A 22,494-nucleotide genomic window follows, 5' to 3' on the forward strand; every position below is an offset into this window, starting at 1 on the left:
TAGTAAGCTTCCTTTACCTGATTGGTGAAATAATATGAGAGTTCACGAGGCTCATCCCCTAAGCTGTCCTAGGACAGACACTAAAATGCTGCTTAGAAATCCTTTACAATGGGATGTGGCTACTGAGGAACTTTTGAGGTAAAATATCTTTCTATTTTACATAGAGATGTTCAGGTGATATTTTCTAGTCAGCTTTTTACAGCTATGTTGCATCACTTTCAAGTGTTTAAACATTTGGGTATTATGGCCCTTTAAATATCCCTTACACACACAAAAAAGCTGTGCCTCAAACATTTAGATTTTTAGGCATTTTTTGAATGCTGCAGTCATATTGTGAGAATTATTTTATGGTATTTCTGATGAATTTGTCAGGCTACATTTAAGTTAAAAAAATAAAACAAAAACCCCCCACAGATTTGCACAGGACTCTTTCTTCTATGGATCTCTAAATATAGTTACAAGCCTTCCCCCAGATATCTACTGCAAACATTCTTGTAGAGAAGTAAGCAAGACTCTAGAGAAAGCAGCCAGATTAAAAGAATCTAATTAAAACCTAAAACCAATTCTGCAAAGCGTAATTAAGAGCAATGCTGATCCTGTCACACAAGTTAGACAACCAGAGACTGCTTCACTAAGACACCATTACAAGACAGTACACATATTACATAATTACAGCAAGCGTTATCTTATATTTAACCGAGTAATGTTAGATGACGACCTTGCTGGAAGCACCAGGAGAGTTCTGTATGCAGTTAAAGTGTCCTCAAACTAGTTAGGGACCCAAGTAGTTGGCCTTGTAATGTCTTGACCCATAGATGTAACTAAGAAACCATTTTCTGATTTTGAGATTTGCAGCTACTTATACACATGCAAAGTGTAAACTCCTGGCTTGTAAATTACTAGAGAACTGTGCAAAGCCCTATATTAGGTGAACAAAGATGTCACGGAAGGCAGCGCACAAATGAACACAAGTCACCGTTTGTTTTAAAAAGAAGGCAATTTAAGTGGCTTATTTCCATTGCCATCACGGCTCTCAGCACAAAATGCCAACTTCCAGTATTGGCCTGGCAGTTAGGAGAGTTGTAGGATTGTAAGTGCCGATTATAGAAGACAACACCTTGCTCGATGACTACCACAGCAGAAAACAATTTGATATATTTTTAGAATACAATCTACATTATGACCTAAATAAAGCTCTATAAAAACCCTAAAGAGAATCTGACATTTGGTGTGCAATTATACCAGTCTTAACAACAGTGCTGCATAGATTATACCAAATTCCTACCCTGGACTCCTATAGAGCACATTTCATTTCTCTCTGCTGAAGACTCATTTTTAGGTTTGGTAGTTCTGAGGAAAAATTAATTACAGAAATAGAAATTTGCATTTGAATAAGCAAATAATTATGAGTTCCATTAAGAAAAAGCTACTACCATAAAATCTGCTGCTTTAATAGATAATATCAGCCTGCATTCTGGCTTTCTCCAGCTATAAAGCTAAAGCAGAATAAAATCCATTCTGTTTAGCGTTTCATTTAATATTTGCATAAAGCCAAGCAATGTGTTAAATTCTGCTCTGGATATTTTTAAATTACTGATGACTTAATGCCAATTGTGATTTAAAGGGACATATTAATAAAAAAAAATGTCAAGTTCTAAGCATCTATTTTTTTTTGCATTACTTATCCTAACTTATTATGTGTTAAACTCTGCAAAAAAATCAAAACAAATAAGTAAAGTTCCGCTAGGGAGATGCAAGCCTTTTAGCAACCATGAAAACATGACAGGGGAGCCAATCACAAGTGGCACATACCCGTCAATCATTGGATATGTCCTGCTCAGGTGTCCTTTTCAGGTAAAAGAGCTGATTACTTTGGGGCAAGGCCCCGCAAAAAAGCCCTTTTAAGGGCTGGTAAAAGAGCTGATTACTTTTTTATTTTAGAATAGGGTAGGGAATTTTTTATTTTGGGGGGCTTTTTATTTTATTAGGGGGCTTATATTAGGTGTAATTAGTTTAAACTGCTTGTAATTCTTTTTTATTTTTTGTAATTTAGTGTTTGTTTTTGTATTATAGTATAGTTTATTTAATTGTATTTTATTTTAGCTAATTGTATGTAATTTATTTAATTAATTTAATGATAGTGTAGTGTTAGGTGTATTTGTAACTTAGATTAGGATTTATTTTACAGGTAATGTATTTATTTTAACTAGGTAGCTATTAAATAGTTATTAACTATTTAATAGCTATTGTATCTAGTTAAAATAAATACAAAGTGGCCTGTAAAATAAATACAAATCCTAAAATAGCTACAATGTAATTATTAGTTATATTGTAGCTATATTAGGGTTTATTTGATAGGTATTTAGTTTTAAATAGGATTAATTTAGTTAATTTTAGGAATATTATTTAGTTTAATTTAAATTATATTTATGTTAGGGGGTGTTAGGGTTAGAGTTAGGTTTAGGGGTTAATAAATTTATTATAGTAGCGGCGACGGTGCGGGCGGGAGATTAGGGGTTAATAATTGTAGGTAGGTGGCGGCGATGTTAGGGAGGGCAGATTAGGGGTTAATCAAATGTATTATAGTGTTTGTTAGGCGGGAGTGCGGCGGTTTAGGGGTTAATAAGTTAATTATTGTGGCGGCAAGGTCCGGTCGGCAGATTAGGGGTTAATAAGTGTAGGTAAGGTAGCGGCGACGTGGGGGGCAGATTAGGGGGTAATAAATATAATATATGTGTCGGCGATGTTAGGAGCAGCAGATTAGGGGTTCATAAGTATAATGTAGGTTGCGGCAGTGTATGGAGCGGCAGATTAGAGGTTAATAGTATAATGCAGGTGTCAGCGATAGCAGGGGCGGCAGATTAGAGGTTAATAAGTGTAAGGTTAGGGGTGTTTAGACTCGGGGTTCATGTTAGGGTGTTAGGTTCAGACTTTAGAAAGTGTTTCCCCATAGGAAACAATGGGGCTGCGTTAGGAGCTGAACACTGCTTTTTTGCAGGTGTTAGGAAACAATGGGGCATTTTGGGCTGAAAAAAAAACATATGGGGATATCGTGCACGAGCACGTTTTGCCAGCTTACCGCTACCGTAAGCAACGCTGGTATTGAGGGTTGAAGTGGAGCTAAGTTAGGCTAAACGCACCCTTTTTTGAGCCTAACGCAGCCCCTCAGACAACTCTAAATACCAGTGTTGTTGGAAGGGTGCGTTGGCAAAAAAAAGCAGCGCTAGCTACGCGGCTTTTTACCGACAAAACTCTAAATCTAGGCGATATTTAGCTACAATAAGTAATGCAAAAGTGGCATTCTCTAATGTTTTATAGCTATACTTTCGGCTTTAGAGAATCCTTTTAACATACAATTGTCTACAATCAAATGTGTGCTTGCAAATTAAAATATATGCAGCTAGAAATAAATAATTCTGCTTGGATCAGGGTGAGTCAATATGATATTCTTTTTACATGTGAAATTGCCAAATTGATCAGCAAATGCATAGCTTAGACATGTTACATGACAAAGAACAGCGCTGGATAATAAAAACGATCATGTTAAAGATTACATACAGTCATCAGAATACTCAGGGTGAGTAGGTCATCAGGTCACCAGAGCAGACAAGAGAGAAGTTTATGTTCCCTAGAGTTAGACTGCAGCACAGTATATGGTATCAGTAGAGCAGTGAAGTAAATGTGACCTCAGCCAGTAGCAGCTTGTCTCTAACAGTGCCTTTGTCATATCAGTGCTGATAAAAAAGAGACTGATACAGTTATGCAGAACATTCTATATAGAGAATGCATGACTAAAATTCAAATGCAAACAAAAGACTTTTAGTACTGACAACAAAGTGCCTTTTCATTTGTAAAAATTAAAACATTTTAAGGAAATCGCACAATGTAGTCACTGATCTCAGTATGATGACTTAACCAAGTAAAGATGCATTTGTTTGACAAATGCTTGAAAGAATGATTGTTATGGCTATAAACAGAGGTACAGCAGGAATGGAGGGCAATATTTAGATGCAATAAGTGGCCACTAAAATGGCAAACACCACACCCACAGCAGTTACAGCAGTTGAGAATGGCTTTACTTCATGTTAATCTCTCAGTATTGTATTAGATAACATTCCGATCTAACCTATCAACAGCTAACAGAGCCTAACTGAATTTTGCATAGAAGAAATTAAGTCTTGAATCCATGGTAGGTACCTTTATTTCAGTCAGGAACTTTAGGTTATACACCACAATGTTAACAGTGAGTACACGCAGCTCACAGCCCGGCACTGAGCTAAGCAGACAAAGGAACCCAATCCTTATACCCCCTCAAGTGATTAAATGCACAAGACATCACTGGGACATGGGCCAGGTTACCTCTGACACAAGTAGGTACAGACAGCTACGCACCATTTGCCACTGCTACTCTTATTCCATTTGAATTACCTGACAAGCGGAGCCCACAGGCAGCTACCTAGTGACTAACCTAAATAATAACTACTTGGCGTATGGCAACATTAATCCCTTGTTTGAGTTTGTCATATTGAAGATTGGCTACAACTTTATTACAGTTCACTCCTATAAATCTGGGGATACTGAAAATGTGTGTTTTTTTTGTCTATTGATGGTTCCAAAAGTAAATCTAGATGTTTACTACGTTACTTAAAGGGACAGTAAACATCTTGTAATTACAAAAGATTTCTGCTGCGTTGCTATAGAATAAAATATCAGTCAAGTCTAAACATTTTTAAAACAAATTAACATCCTTTTTAGTGCAAATGTTTTTCTGTAGTTAAACTACAGCCACCATTTGCCTTATTTGGAGGAGCCAATATGTGCTTTAGGTCTGCAAACAACTAAGCTAACCAGAGTCATAATGTCAGTACAAAACATATTGTTTTGCAGTTATTATCAGTTAGAGCCAATTAGGGAATTATATGTAGCAGGGTTTGCCTTTAGAAATCAGCAGGGTGCATTTAACGTTCAAAGAAATAGAAAATGCTAAATTTTCAAAGCTAAGTTACATGAAAATAGGGCACATTCCCTTTAATGCAATGTACTCCATGTTTGCTTTAACCAGGATGATGTATTCTTTGCTTTCCAAGTTAAAAAAGCAAGGTCTTCATGCATTTATTTTTAAGAACTAGGACATGTGAGAACTGTGAAATACCATTGTGATTTTGTTGGATTAGGTCAATCAACTCTTTGCTTAGCTATGGTGTAACATATACATTTTATCCTTGATATCTAAATACTGAACGCTGTTCTTCTGGGAACTGAAAAATGACTAGACTTTTCCAGAGTAAAATCAAATCCTTACATAAGTATTACACATATAAACAAACCATACATGTTACATCATCCAAAGCTTAATCAAGACTGTTTTTTGGTGCTTTTGTTTTTTAAAACTAGACTTCAAATATGACTTAAATTGTATGATTAAATAAGCTAACATTTCATCTTCCAATCAGTCTATAGTTTCAATAACCCCAAATTGCCAAATAGTTTAGAATTACATCCAACCAGTTGGGAACTGTACATATGTATAATAAATTATAGTGTAGAAGACGCAATGCCACTTATAGTTTATTGCATATTATTCCCAAAGTTACATATGAACAAGAAAAGGCAACTCAAAGTCTAATATCTTTAACCCAGGCACCAAAAGTACTGTAAGCTTTATTGGCACTAAAGTGAACATCATATAGCAGTGTACGGATTTCTAAATGTTTCTTTCTCTTCGACAATTTAGCAGTCCTTAAATTTTACAACTAATTTCAGATCATGAGGTAAAACGTTGAGGTTGAACTTTAACATTTATAACACACATATGGGTAGATCACTAAAATCAATGGGTAATTACTACTCTGCCTCTTGTTTATCAGTGTTCGTTAGTCATAAAGCAATTGTTTATCACGTTGAGGGAAGCACATGTTCTGGCAGCTGAGCACACAAAACTGTGAGAACAGTTGCACCTTTTATGCAAAAAAAATAAATAAAAATGGTAATAAAATAAATGTTTGCAAAAAAGAACGCCGAATGTTGATACTGTGTAAGGTGCAGAGAAAAGCTGTGTATGATTTTATATGGAACACACTAACAGCATCAAAGAATGATAGAACTTAAAAAGAAATAAAAGCAATGATGGGACAGGTTGATTTTTGTCTGAAATCATTTGTTTACAGACGGACTTATTAGACATCTTCTGTTGTCATATTTCATGTGTGTATTTCCTGTTTTGGGAATCTGTCTGTAAATCACATTGCATGAGCCTTAATAATTTGTCACTTCCAATTAAAGTTTGCAACAACAAAAAAGGGTTGTTATGCATTCTTTACTGTAAGCACCTGCAAACTTCAAAGCTCACGGAAACCTTGAATTTGCAAAGTAGTACATATTCTACAAATCACATGCTCTGTACAAAGCAAGGAGATGGGTAATGGAGGGAGAGAGGTTGTTTTAAAAATATTAAAGGAAGTAATAGGTGGTACCCCCTGCACCTGTGATATTTTAGCTTTGTGGTCAATGTTTTGCACCTCTCCCCACATTGTTTGCTCTATAACCACCCCAATTATAAAAGTCCAGTCAACAAATACCTTTTTAATTAGAAAATGCAGGCTATGGGGCATATTTATCATAGCTTTCACTATTGTACAGTTATTTATTATATACATTTTTTATAATTTATGTTTACTATGGAAATGGTTTCTGAGTATTTACCTATGTTGTTGTTTACATATTGAAATCAAGGGTCCAAGAGTGGTCCTATCATTCAAATAAACCTCCTATATCTATATCCTATCCAAGATAGGCCTTATTAAGCCTAGAAGGTAGAACATGAGAATTCTTATTTACCTACATATAGTGAGTTTTACAGTTTAATAACTTTTATACTTGTTACCTATACATAGTGAATGTACAGGTCCAAAAGCGACCTGTGTCTCCTAAAAACCCTCGGATAAGAGTTGAGATAACTGGGGTCCAAAAGTGGCCTATGTGGTTGGTGAGGGCGAAAAAGAGGGTGGTTTATGGGTTTGCTCTCCAAATAATTGATGATTGGTTTATTTCTGTAATTTGGCAGCTTAGTGATTGCTGTAGTTATGTATCTGAAGATGTTCATGTTTTCCCAACTTTTTGACACGTGTATTCTGTATGCTTAAATGAGCAAACTGAATTTTTTTCATACCTCAATAAAAAATTAACAAAAAAAAACAAAAAAAATACAACATAATTTATGCTTACCAGATAAATTCCTTTTCTTCCTGGCAGGGAGAGTCCACAACTTCATTCCTTACTGTTGGGAAATACAACACCTGGCCACCAGGAGGAGGCAAAGACACCCCAGCCAAAGGCTTAAATATCCCTCCCACTTCCCCTATCCCCCAGTCATTCGGCCGAGGGAACAAGAAAAAGTAGGAGAAACATAAGGGTATAAAATGTGCCAGAAGAAATAATATAAAAAAGGAGCCGCCCAACAAAAATAAATTACGGGCAGGGTCGTGGAATCTCCCTGCCAGGAAGGAAAGGAATTTATCTGGTAAGCATAAATGTTTTCCTTCCATAAGGCAGGAAGAGTCCACGACTTTATTCCTTACTGTTGGGAAAACTATACCCAAGCTCCAGAGGACACTGAAGGAATAACGGGAGGGAACAAAAAAGAGGCGGACCCTATTCTGGGAACACCACAGCCTGCAAAACTTTACTCCCTGAAAGCTGCTTCAGCCGAAGCAAACACATCAAACTTGTAAAATGTAGAAACAATGTGTAAGGAGGACCAGGTAGCCGCCTTACAAATCTGATCCATAGAGGCTTAGTTCGTAAAAGCCCAGGAGGAAGCCACTGCTCTAGTGGAATGAGCCGTTATCCTCTCAGGAGGCTGTCGTCTGACACTTCACGGCCACCTCCTATAGTGACGAAAGGCAAAAAATGACTGGGGGATAGAAGTGTAAGGGATATTTAAGCCTTTGGCTGGGGTGTCTTCGCCTCCTCCTGGTGACCAGGTGTTGTATTTCCCAACAGTAAGGAATGAAGTTGTGGACTCTCCCGCCTTATGGAAGGAAAGAAGATAATTTTACCTCAAACTTTCCTCAGCCATGTCCCATGGTAAAGGGACTTTAAACAGCCAATCAGGGTGCTAGTCCCAGGACTTGCAAGGGAGCCTGCATCTGACATGTGCAGGAACAGTCATGTTATTTCCCTATTCAGTTTAAGGGGGTTTACTATGAAATCTTGCACGAATCTGTGAAATCTCATGAGATCACAGTAAAGTAATGCATGACCTCAGCACGGCTGATGCTGATTGGCTGTTTTTTTTTTTCAACTTGCAGCTGGACAGTAGCTGAAAGATAACTGTTCACAGAGCACTTACTCTGGTGAGCTGAAGAATTGTTGAGGTAAAATATCATCTTTATTTACACAGAGATGTTCAGGTAATATTTTGTTGTCAGCTTTATACAATTATGCTGCATCACTTTAAAAAATAATCATCTTTTAACCTTTTACCGATGTTATGCCGTTGTATTCCGTCACAACTGCGCTGGGCTTTAAAGCCGTTATGACAAATACAACGTCATAGCCAGCGGCTGTCCTGAAGCCTACTGCGCTTGCAGGATTTGATTGCGGTCTGGAGGGCGTTCCTAGCGTCATAGGGTCGCCCCCCAGACCCGATCCCATCATTGAAATCTTCCGATCGTTTGCACGATCACGTGATTTCAATTTGTCTACATTGGAACCCAGTCACGAAAGGGTTAAAGAACGTAAAAAACAAACAAACTGATAATTGGTTTATGAACTGCACTGAAAATTTTCCTGACCAGTGGTAGTTTTGAAGGATAACGAGAAGTACCGTTTAGCAAATATTTTCAGTTAATTCATTAAGGCCAATGTGTATATGCTTCATTGCTGAGAATTAAAAAAAAAAAAAAGGAAAAATGCAGATAGAGATCAGACTTACCAGCCTGATGTTGTCCTCAGGACGAAGGAGTGTAAACATAGCCTGCAGGTGTTGTTGGAGGTCTCCTAAAAAGAGAAGAGCGAACACGTAAACATTTACACTTATGTGCTGTGATAGCAGCCATAAAGCTCCTGTTGTGTGTCCAGCAAATGTAAAGGGACACTAAACACAAATTGTAAACTGCAGAATTATAAACCTTCATGTATATGAAAAATTTTGCAATAAAAACTGCAGCTTTATTTTGCCAAATGAATATATTTTGTTTATTATTTTCACCGATTTCCCTGTCCCCTAGAGCAAAACAACAAACAAAAGAACCCTTGCTAACCAATCACAAACTAATATTCGGATATAGCACAAATTCTGTTTGCACATGTGCAGACTGGGGTAGCCTGTACTCTTGAATTCCCTTAAAGGGACATTAAACCCACATTTTTTATTTCATGATTCAGATAGAGAATACCATTTTAAACAACTTTCTAATTTACTTCTATTATCTAATGTGCTTCATTCTCTTGATATTCTTTCCTGAAAAGCATATCTAGATAGGCTCAGTAGATTCTGATTGGTGGCTGCACATAGATGCCTCATGTGATTGGCTCACCAATGTGCACTGCTATTTCTTTAACAAAGTATATACAAAGATTGCAGCAAATTAGATAATAGAAGTAAATTGTAATATTGTTTAAAATTGTATTCTCTATCTGAATTGTGAAAGAAAATGTTTGGGTTTAATGGCCCTTTAAGGTGGTTTAAAGGGACAGTCAACACAAAACATTTTATTGTTGGTTATATTATTATCATTTATTTGTATAGCGCCACCAAATTCTGTAGCACTGGTTATATTAATATACTTTTTACCTCTGTGATAACCTTGTATCTAAGCATCTTCTAACAGCCCCCTGACCACATGACTATCTATTGATTTTCATTTAAGCCAATTAGTGCTGTGTTGATAGAATCCATGGATGTGAGCTCAATGTTATCTATATGGCTTACATGAACTAGCACTCCCCTGTTGTGAAAAGCTAATACAAAACATGTGATCAAGGGGCTGTCTTTAGTGATTTAGAAACAGACATACATTTAGAGGCTTAAAGGTTATAAAGTATATGTTATTTTGTGAAAAGCTCGGGAATGGGTAGTAAAGGCATTATCTATCTCTTTAAATGATTGCAAATAATGATTTGCCTATCATGAGTGTAGATCCAAAACTGATAATTCACCTTTTAAAAGCATGTGACACCATAGAAGCTTAGGGAGGCAGGAAAAAGTAAACAAAAGCTTGCATAAATTGTCTTAAAGTATTAACCCACGCCTCTCTGTATTTTACATCAAAAGGCTGCATGAATGTATACTACAAACATCTTTCACTGTATGCATTGTTGAAATGTCAAGTTTAATGGTCCTTTAAAAAACATAAAAGAAAAGGAAAATCCAAACTAAACAAATTGTAATGGAGAGAGCATCAAATTATATATAACTTTCCAAGTTTGCTTAGTTCTCTTGGTATCCTTTGTTAAAGAGTAATCCTAGATGAGCTATGTATGTGTCTGCCATCTGGCACCAGATTTTGCAAAAATGTTTATAGCAGAAATGTTTTCCTTTTATGATTCAGATAAAACATGCAATTTTAAACAATTTTCCAATTTACATCTATTATCAAATTGTCTTCATTGTCTTGTTATCCCTTATTGAGAAGCAGTAAGATCAGGAGCAGGCACATGTCCGCAGCACTATATGGCAGCAGTTTTGCAAGAATGTTATCCATTTACAAGAGTACTAGATGGCGGCACTTTTTCCTGCCATGTAATGCTTCAGACAAGCATTGCTACCTACCTAGGTATCTCTTCAACAAATACCAGGAGAACAATGCAAATTTGATAAGTACATTGGAAATGTTGAAAAGTACAGGGGTTAAAAAACCTGTTTAAAGGTTAGGATCCAGTAAAAATATTTAGGAGCCAGAAATACTTTTAGGAGCCAGACCAGACAATGCTATTTGTATATAGATATATGGAGAATAACCCAAATAGTTAGGAGCCAGGTGTAAACTTCTAGGAACCATTGGCTCCAAGGCTCCTGGGTTTGTCGAGTCATGTTTTAAGAATTGTATGCATTTCCTGAATCACAAAAGAAAACTTTTGGGTTTCACGTCCCTTTAATGTGCAGTCACTTATATTACGAATGACTTGTCTCTCAGTGACCATCTCTTAAGTCTTTAAAGAATTAAAGGGACACTGAACCCAATTTTTTTTCTTTCGTTATTTAGATAGAGCATGAAATTTTAAGCAACTTTCTAATTTACTCCTATTATCAAATTTTCTTCATTCTCTTGGTATCTTTATTTGAAATGCAAGAATGTAAGTTTAGATGCCAGCCCATTTTTGCAGAACAGCCTGGGTTGTCCTTGCTGATTTGTGGATAAATTCATCCACCAATAAAAAAGTGCTGTCCAGCGTTCTGAACCCCCCAAATAAGCTTAGATGCCTTCTTTTTTCAAATAAAGATAGCAAGAGAACAAAGAAAAATAGTTAATAGGAGTAAATTAGAAAGTTGCTTAAAATTGCTGCTCTATCTGAATCGCAAAAGAAAAAAAATTGGGTTCAGTGTTCCTTTAACTCAAATATCTATTGATGCATGGAGTATACATATTTCTTGTGAATACGTATATATATATATATATATATATATATATATATATATAGTTGAACACTTTGTATGTAAAAGCGCACACAGAGACTAAAATAAAAGAGAATGTCTCAAAGGTACCTGTTACTTGCTCGCTGTCCGGTAAGACGCTGGGGAGCAAATGAGTGAGTGTATTGAGATCTGCAGCTGTGGAGTCTGAGCCGGTCTGTAGTCAGTGTCTCAAAAAACCATAATTTATGCTTACCTGATAAATTTATTTCTCTTGTAGTGTATTCAGTCCACGGATCATCCATTACTTATGGGATATATTCCCTTCCCAACAGGAAGTTGCAAGAGGATCACCCAAAGCAGAGCTGCTATATAGCTCCTCCCCTCCACGTCATATCCAGTCATTCGACCGAAACAAGACAAGAAAGGAGAAACCATAGGGAGCAGTGGTGACTGGAGTTCTAATTATAATTTAGATCTGCCTTAAAAAAGACAGGGCGGGCCGTGGACTGAATACACTACAAGAGAAATAAATTTATCAGGTAAGCATAAATTATGTTTTCTCTTGTTAAGTGTATTCAGTCCACGGATCATCCATTACTTATGGGATACCAATACCAAAGCTAAAGTACACGGATGATGGGAGGGACAAGGCAGGAACTTAAACGGAAGGAACCACTGCCTGTAGAACCTTTCTCACAAAAACAGCCTCCGAAGAAGCAAAAGTGTCAAATTTGTAAAATTTTGAAAAAGTGAAGTGAAGACCAAGTTGCAGCCTTGCAAATCTGTTCAACAGAGGCCTCATTCTTAAAGGCCCAGGTGGAAGCCACAGCTCTAGTGGAATGAGCTCTAATTCTTTCAGGGGGCTGCTGTCCAGCAGTCTCATAGGCTAAACGTATTATGCTACGAAGCCAAAAGGAGAGAGAGGTTGCCGAAGCTTTTTGACCTCTCCTCTGTCCAGAGTACACGACAAACAGGGAAGAAGTTTGACGAAAATCTTTAGTTGCCTGTAAATAGAACTTCAGGGCACGGACTACGTCCAGATTATGCAAAAGTCGTTCCTTCTTTGAAGAAGGATTAGGACATAATGATGGAACAACAATCTCCTGATTGATATTCCTGTTAGAAACTACCTTAGGTAAAAACCCAGGTTTAGTACGCAGAACTACCTTGTCTGAATGGAAAATCAGGTAAGGAGAACCACAATGTAAGGCAGATAACTCAGAGACTCTTCGAGCAGAGGAAATAGCCATCAAAAACAGAACTTTCCAAGATAAAAGCTTAATATCAATGGAATGAAGGGGTTCAAACGGAACCTCTTGAAGAACTTTAAGAACCAAGTTTAAGCTCCACGGAGGAGCAACAGTCTTAAACACAGGCTTAATCCTAGCCAAAGCCTGACAAAAAGCCTGGACGTCTGGAACTTCTGCCAGACGTTTGTGTAAAAGAATAGACAGAGCAGAAATCTGTCCCTTCAACGAACTAGCAGATAAACCCTTTTCTAAACCTTCTTGTAGAAAAGACAATATCCTAGGAATCCTAACCTTACTCCATGAGTAACTCTTGGATTCACACCAATATAAATATTTCCGCCATATTTTATGGTAAATTTTTCTGGTAACAGGTTTCTGAGCCTGTATTAAGGTATCAATAACCGACTCCGAGAAGCCACGCTTTGATAGGATCAAGCGTTCAATCTCCATGCAGTCAGCCTCAGAGAAATTAGATTTGGATGATGGAAAGGACCCTGAATGAGAAGGTCCTGTCTCAGAGGCAGAGACCATGGTGGACAGGACGACACGTCCACTAAGTCTGCATACCAGGTCCTGCGTGGCCACGCAGGTGCTATCAGAATCACAGATGCTCTCTCTTGTCTGATCTTGGCAATCAGTCGAGGTAGCAGCGGAAATGGTGGAAACACATAAGCCATGTTGAAAACCCAAGGGGCTGCTAGAGCATCTATCAGCGCCGCTCCCGGGTCCCTGGACCTGGATCCGTAACAAGGAAGCTTGGCGTTCTGGCGAGACGCCATGAGATCCAGTTCTGGTTTGCCCCAACGATGAATCAGTTGAGCGAAGACCTCCGGATGAAGTTCCCACTCCCCCGGATGAAAAGTCTGGCGACTTAGAAAGTCCGCCTCCCAGTTCTCCACGCCTGGGATGTAGATCGCTGACAGGTGGCAAGAGTGAGACTCTGCCCAGCGAATTATCTTTGAGACTTCTAACATCGCTAGGGAACTCCTGGTTCCCCCTTGATGGTTGATGTAAGCCACAGTCGTGATGTTGTCCGACTGAAAATAATCAATTTAACAATTAACGTTTTTATCACAGTCAAACACACTGTCACAGGTCTGCTGTGACTGATTACCTCCCTCAAAATGAATTTTGAAGACCCCTGAGCTCTCTAGAGACGTCCTGGATCAAGGAGGAAGAAGCAGGAAGACTGTGACTGAATTTTTACTACGCAAAAAAGCGCTAAAATAGGCCCCTCCCACTCATATTACAACAGTGGGAAACCTCAGTTAACTGTTTCTATGCAGAAATATACGTCAGCCATGTGGAAAAAATCATGCCCCAAAAGATTTATCACCAAAGTACCTCACAAAAACGAATAACATGCCAGTAAAAGTTTTAAACATACATTTTAAAAGTTATGTAGTGTTATCAATAAGCCTGCTACCAGTTGCTTCTACTGCAGTTAAGGCTCATATATTACTTCAGTATTAACAGCATTTTCTTAGTCAAATTCCATTCCTTAGAAAATTACTTTACTGCACATACAATCATCAGCCTGATACCAGTCATTACTACTGCATTTAAGGCTGTACTTACATTACATCGGTATCAGCAGTATTTTCTTAGTCAATTCCATTCCTTAGAAAAATATTTTACTGCACATAACTCATCTGCAGGGAACCCCGCATGCTATTCCCTTTCTGAAGTTACCCCACTCCTCAGAATGTGCGAGAACAGCCGGTGGATCTTAGTTACTTCTGCTAAGATCATAGAAAACGCAGGCAGATTCTTCTTCTAAATACTGCCTGAGAGAAAAAACAGCACACTCCGGTGCCATTTAAAATAACAAACTTTTGATTGAAGAAATAATTAAGTATAAAAACTCCACACTCCTCTCACACCTTCCTACTATGTTGAGTGTTGCAAGAGAATGACTGGATATGACGTGGAGGGGAGGAGCTATATAGCAGCTCTGCTTTGGGTGATCCTCTTGCAACTTCCTGTTGGGAAGGGAATATATCCCATAAGTAATGGATGATCCGTGGACTGAATACACTTAACAAGAGAAATAGTAATATATTCCACTAGAATGATCACCACATAAAGCGCAAAGATCTCCAGGATATAGTAAAAAAAAAAAATATATATATATATATATATATATATAGCAAAACAGGAAACAGCACTCTCTGGACTTAAGTAAAAAACAAGTAGTTTATTCAGTAACGTTTCGGGGAATGCTCCCCTTCATAGGGTCTGATGAAGGGGAGCATTCCCCGAAACGTTACTGAATAAACTACTTGTTTTTTACTTAAGTCCAGAGAGTGCTGTTTCCTGTTTTGCTACATTTCAACTACTCTAGCACCCTGGCCCTTGGAGAACTGTTTGTGAGAGTGCAACTGACTCTTTTTGCCTATATATATATATATATATATATATATATATATATATATATATATATATATATATATATATATATATATATATATATATATATATATATATATATATATATAGTCAAATAGCCTGTAGCCCAGCACTCCAATCAGGTGGAGCAGCCACAACCTGGGTGCAATCCGTATGAATAATGAATGTAGATATCAGTGTAAAAGAAGGGCACTCTCAGGATTTGTATAGAAGGAAAATATTTTCTTTATTTAGTTGAATCACTAATACATGGTCGACGTTTCGGCCCTCAGTTGGGCCTTCATCGGGACAAGTATAATCTTGCAAATGCCGAGTGGCAAAGATCACAGATCCAAAGAGACGAGTCTTGTCTCTATGGATCTGTGATCTTTGCCACTCGGCATTTGCAAGATTATACTTGTCCCGATGAAGGCCCAACTGAGGGCCGAAACGTCGACCATGTATTAGTGATTCAACTAAATAAAGAAAATATGTATGGAGAGAGTGGTGTGTACTCAGTGGACACACCACGCCCTTAGGGGGCGCTTCCTCAGTTCCAATATAATAGGTGATATGGTAGTGCTTGTAATGTCTCGACAGAAAAAAACACAGGCCTAAATCTAGAAATATGATAATAGCAACAATTATAAAACTATAAATAAAACCCTAAAAAATCTAAAATGTGGACAGCTGAGAAACTAGTTGCTGTGTTAATAAAGACTTTTTATACTTTTATACACTTGCTATTGTGTGTATTTTTTTAACCTCCTGTGATAAATTATATCGTTGATCCTGGTTCCTGTTGAGGATTGCTGTTTTAAGTCTACTGGGCGACGTTTTGGCTCCAGTTTGCTGAGATTGCACCTGCAGGTGCCCACCATCTTGTAAGTGCAAGCAATTGGTATTATTTTCCCCTTGTCTTGATGATATTGGGCCATGTCGTGTTGCTTTTTCCTTTATCCATAGGCACATATACATTGGAGTGTCAGAGGATTCCTGACTGTCTCTGCGCTTTGGATACAGTGTGCTGAACCACTGAGAAGTGTCAGTCTGCTCTACTAGCACCAGTGGGGTGCCTTATGTTTGTGAGTATTCACATTCTCATATTGCTGCTCATTTTACCTGTACTGGCGATATTAGGCCATGGTGGCGCCTCTGTTTTTTATTCTTTTTTAAATAAAGAAAATATTTTCCTTCTATACAAATCCTGAGAGTGCCCTTCTTCTTCTATATATATATATATATATATATATATATATATATATATATATATATATATATATATACACACACCTGGTTAAAATGAAGGGACGAACGTGCTATATTAGCGGAATTAAATATTATAGGGCTTTTCACAAAAACAAATAGATGTATTCTGGGTGTCCCAGACTAACCTCATCAGCAGTGCTAAACTGGGAGCTTCTAAGTAAGTTTTTAAAAGGTTTTATACTGGATATTTAGATAAATTATCTGTGCATATTCTTCTTTATAGTAGTGTCTATTACATGCAGTTATATGAAAATTGGTGTATACTATCCCTTTAAATTAGACATTTACACCAAAGCACCAGATCATTTGTAATGTGTTGAATAACTGGAGACCAATTTTTAAGTTTTATAATATATTGCAGCAGCTAAAAAAATGCATTGCAAATTAGCTGCACAGGAGAAATTTAGTTAAGTTTTTAAAATGTCTTTTGAATAAATTTGTTTAATTTAGTGTTGGTCTAAAATCACAATTAAAGTAATCACATAAAATATATATAATAATAAAAAGTTGCATTTTGCACAAGAAAGTCTTACATTCAGGAGTCACATGTATGCAGACTAGGGAAGGCTAGGGGTGGGGTTGAAAATTCCAGAGAGACAGTCAACAATCAATGCTCAGCCGCTTTGCAGCACTGCTCCATATTTGACTGTATTCTTCAAACAAGGCTTTGCTCTGGCTACACTGTGTTCAGGAAAACGTACACAGTTCAGACAGAGCACATCTAAGTTTTAAGAGAACAGCGTTATGTGGAGCAGCGCTGCAAAGCACAAGTGCTAGCAGTTCCTGCATGTGTCCCGTTCTTTCTGCAAACATGCAGCATTTTCTGCGATGACATCGCAGAAAACAGCATGCTCTGCCTTGGGGCAAGAGCATAACAACAAAAGCCAACGCAACAGCACTTAATCTGAATTTTAAATCAGAAGTATTTTGTTTTCTAACAAATTTAAAAATGTACTTCAATTTGCCAGCCCCCTGTATCACGTAAAAGTCATCAGCCAATCACAGACTGATATACGTAAACACAGTGAACTAATTTAAATGCTCAGCAGTAGCTGGTGCCTTAGAAAATGTGCATATAAAAAGGACTGTGTGCAATTTGGTAGTAAATGGGAAAGTCTCTTAAAACTACATGCTCTATCTAAATCATACACACACACATTTTATATATATATATATATATACATACACACACACACACATTATATATATATATATATATATATATATATATATATACACACACACACATTATATATATATATATATATATATATATATATATATATATATATATATATATATATATATATATATATATACACACACACACATTTTATATAAATATATATATATACATAGACACACACACACATTATATATATATATATATATATATATATATATATATATATATATATACATACACACACACACACACACACACACACACATTATATATATATACTCACACATTATATATACAAAAAGACATCTAGAACACTGTTCCGGCTTAAAAGTTAGTAGTTTATTCAAAAAAACTTTAAAAGCAACGGCATACAAGCCAGTGCAAAATTAGACAGAAGCATCCGTCTCTCAGTCTCTCTCTCTCTCTCATCTCATATATATATTATGCACACACCTTCCTTACATAGCAATATTGCTGATGAGGGAAACCTTGCATCCCCTCACAGCTTCCAGTAAAATTGGATTACATGAAGTCATTACACTAGATACATGTTACAAAAAATTGTATTTGCAAACAAAATGTTACTATAGCAACAGGATTTACCGATTTCTTATGGCTACATATGATTAGAATTTAAACAGTCTTAGATGTGGGACCTCATGAAATATGAAACATTAATTTAAACCATTCATTTTCTCAGCTATGAAAATATAAATCCCCCCTTAAGATTTACGTTTAAAAAAATGGCTGCTGGTAAGAAACAGTTGTAGCTCAAAAAGAAGGCAAAATGTTCTAACAGTAAGACGTCCATATTAGATTTACTTTTAGACAGCACAGTCACTGCAGAGTGATCCTCCTATGACATTTTAAAGCTGAAAACAGTTTTATTTAAAAAAAAAACAAAAAAAAAAACAAAACATTCTGTAATAGCGTACAAACATTCATAAGTGACAGAAGCCCAGGGCAGGCTTCAGAAATGATTAATAAGTCAATCACTTCCCCTCAACCAATTACTAAAAATGAAATTGTAAGAATCTGTATACATTAGTAAAATGTGATTCACAGTTCTGCACTTCAAGACTGTTTTCCTCTGATGTCACTAACTGCACGAAAAAGGTTAAAGGGACAGTAAAAACCTTATGATTTTTATATAAACTTTTTAGTAATGTAAACTTTACAATATATTTTCATTATTTATTCTGCCTCTTTTTATGTCATTAAGCTGTGAAAACTTTTAGGATGCCATGGAATGTCCTAATGGCGTCAAAGGGTTAAAAAAATGTAATTACAAGCTGTCTCCTTCAACTTTAAGATATTCATTTTGATATTGAAATTTACAGGAATATTTATGCACAAAACATCTTAGGGTAGGGCTCGACAAACCCAGGAGCCAGGAAACCACTGGCTCCTAGAATTTTACCCCTAGCTCCTAACTTTTTAGGTTATTCTCCCTATATCTATATTCAAATACAACTTTCTCAGCTCTTCTGGTGAACTTAAACATACTATACAAGAATAATAACAAAATCTCTGCTTCAAACTTTAAGACATTTTACAATGCTACTTTTAGAGGCAAGGAAAACAAACAAGCTGTCCATTTAGGTTACGTGTTCCCATGTTTAAAGGGACATTAAAAACTATATAATGGTAGGTAGAATGAAGCATTCAAAGAAAAGATTAGTTTGAGAATAACATTGATGTATTTTTTAACGTTTCAGTCAGTGTTTAAATACTGACAAAGTAATTGCAAAGTTTTAGTGTCTATAAAACAATGGAAGCTGCCATGTTGTAACTTAGGATACCTTTTCTGGGGTGGCCAATTAGGGACAGTTATAAATAGGTCACTAGAGTGTGCAGCCGATGGCAGTGTGGAATATAACAGTGTTCTCCACTTTCATTTCTAACAGGAACTGAAAAGCTCACAATTTCAGAATGGAATTATAGAAGGGGACAAAATAAATAACGAAAGTATATTGTAGAGTTTTTTTTTATATATACAGTTTACCATTTTATATTACTATTTCAAAGGTAAGACGGACCTCTGCATGTTTAGCCCTTATTTTTAAGTAAATGCTTACCGGAGCCCCAACCTATACTTTGTAGGAATCGGCAAGCACTTGCCAGCATTGTATAAACTCGAGTTTGTGTATTCATCTCTCCTGGGTGCAGCAAAAGGTAAATCTTGATCAATAAGTCACCTAATTGTTCTTTACCACAATTTTGTAATTAGTCATATTCCAAGACAGGGTTATATGCAGGGCTTAAACTTGTAGCAACTTGCGAGAAGGTCTATGAATACCTTATAATGAACTAAAGATACTTCCATGTAACAGCGATAAGATCTCAGCAATATTCATATCTGCTAAAAAGAATTAGAAGAATATAACTACTAAAGCTTTAAAAAAATATATAAATTATGCTTAACTGATCATTTCATTTCCATCAATGGGAGGAGAGTCCACTGCTTCATTCATTACTTGTGGGAATAAAGAACCTGGCAACCAGGAGGAGGCAAAGACACCCCAGCCAAAGGCTTAAATACCTCCCCAACTCCCCTCATCCCCCAGTCATTCTGCCAAGGGAACAAGGAACAGTAGGAGAAATATCAGGGTATAAATGGTGCCAGAAGATTAATATAAATTTAGGTCCGCCCATCGGAGAAACGGGCGGGTGCAGTGGACTCTCCTCCCATCGATGAAAAAGGAAATTTATGCTTACCTGATAAATTGATTTCTTCTACGATACAAGTCCACGGATTCATCCTTACTTGTGGGATATTATCCTCCTGCTAACAGGAAGTGGCAAAGAGCACCACAGCAGAGCTGTATATATAGCTCCTCCATTCTCTCCACCCCCAGTCATTCGACCAAAGGTATAGGAAGAGAAAAGAAAAGCTAAAAGGTGCAGAGGTGACTGAAGTTTTGAAACAAAAATATAATCTGTCTAATATGACAGGGAGGGCCGTGGACTCGTATCGTAGGAGAAATCAATTTATCAGGTAAGCATAAATTTCCTTTTCTTCTACTAGATACGACGAGTCCACGGATTCATCCTTACTTGTGGGATACAATACCAAAGCAACAGGACACGGATGAACGGGAGGGACAAGACAGATACCTAAACAGAAGGCACCACTGCTTGAAGAACTTTTCTCCCAAAAATAGCCTCAGAAGAAGCAAAAGTATCAAATTTGGAAAATTTGGAAAAGGTATGAAGGGAGGACCAAGTCGCAGCCTTACAAATCTGTTCAACAGAAGCATCGTTTTTAAAAGCCCATGTGGAAGCCACCGCTCTAGTAGGATGAGCTGTAATTTTTTCAGGAGGCTGCTGTCCAGCAGTCTCGTATGCCAAACGGATGATGCTTTTCAGCCAAAAAGAAAGAGAGGTAGCCATAGCTTTTTGACCCCTATGCTTTCCAGAATAAACAACAAATAGAGAAGATGTTTGACGGAAATCCTTGGTCGCTTGTAAATAAAACTTCAAGGCACGAACCACGTCCAAGTTATGTAACAGACGCTCCTTCTTAGAAGAAGGATTAGGACACAGAGAAGGAACATCAATTTCCTGATTAATATTCTTATTTGAAAAAACCTTAGGAAGGAATCCAGGTTTAGTACGCAAAACCACCTTATCAGAATGGAATATAAGATAAGGCGAGTCACATTGTAACGAAGAAAGCTCAGAAACTCGTCGAGCAGAAGAGATAGCAACTAAAAACTATCATTTTAAAACCTCTTTCACTTTACCTCTTCCTATTACTAGCATAGGCAAAGAGAATGACTGGGGGTGGAGAGAAGGGAGGAGCTATATATACAGCTCTGCTGTGGTGCTCATTGCCACTTCCTGTTAGCAGGAGGATAATATCCCACAAGTAAGGATGAATCCGTGGACTCGTCGTAGCTAGTAGAAGAAATTAAATTATCAGGTAAGCATAATTTATGTTTTCCATCTTAATGGGAGGAGAGTCCACTGCTTCATTCATTACTTGTGGGAACAAATACCCAAGCTCCAGAGGACACTTAATGGAGAAAACGGAAGGGTAAAGGAGGCGGACCCTATACTGAGGGCACCACAGCCTGCAAAACCGCTCTCCCAAAAGCTGCTTCCGCCAAAGTAAAAACATCAAATTTATAAAACTTTGCAAAAGTATGTAAGGAAGACCAAGTAGCCGCCTTACAAATCTGTTCCATAGAGGCCTCATTCTTAAAGGCCCAAGAAGAGGCCACAGCTCTAGTCGAGTCAGCCATAATATACCAGATGGATCATACTCCTCAACCAAAATGATAGAGAAGAAGCAGAGGCCCTTTGCCCCCTGCGCTTCTGTCTAAACCCTTTTGTGGCCTGAAGATAAAACTTCAACGCCCGAACCATGTCCAAATTATGAAGTAACCTCTCCTTCGAAGAAGAAGCATTAGGACACAAAGAAGGAACCACTATTTCCTGATTGATGTTACGACTCAACACTACCTTGGGAAGGAATCCCAATCCAGTGCGAAGAACAGCCTTATCGGCATGAAAAACCAAGTAGGGAGGCTCACATTGCAAGGCCGCCAGCTCAGAGACTCTGCATGCCGAGGCAATAGCCAGTAGTAACAGGACTTTCCATGAAAGAACCTTAATGTCAAGAGTATGCATAGGCTCAAACGGAGCCCTCTGCAAAACCTTCAGAACCAAGTTTAAGCTCCAAGGAGGAGCCGGATTCCAGAAGACATATCTGATCCTAACCAGAGCCTGAACAAAGGACTGAATGTCTGGAAGCTCTGCAAGCTTCCTATGCAACAGTACGGATAAAGCCAAAATCTGTCCCCTTAGGGAACTGGCGG

General features: G+C 37.4%; 1 protein-coding gene across 3 annotated transcripts in view; it reads right to left on the reverse strand.

Annotated features, from left to right (window-relative positions):
* Window positions 1-22,494, reverse strand: part of SSH2 (slingshot protein phosphatase 2) — a 479,353-nt gene that overhangs the window by 62,528 nt on the left and 394,331 nt on the right. For all 3 annotated transcript variants that reach the window (XM_053706138.1, XM_053706137.1, XM_053706139.1), the window contains one exon: window positions 8,936-9,000. In XM_053706138.1, the coding sequence (XP_053562113.1) occupies window positions 8,936-9,000 (65 nt within the window). The remainder of the gene's footprint in view (window positions 1-8,935; window positions 9,001-22,494) is intronic.

Source organism: Bombina bombina, chromosome 3 (genome assembly GCF_027579735.1).
Source record: "Bombina bombina isolate aBomBom1 chromosome 3, aBomBom1.pri, whole genome shotgun sequence".
Taxonomy (NCBI): domain Eukaryota; kingdom Metazoa; phylum Chordata; class Amphibia; order Anura; family Bombinatoridae; genus Bombina; species Bombina bombina.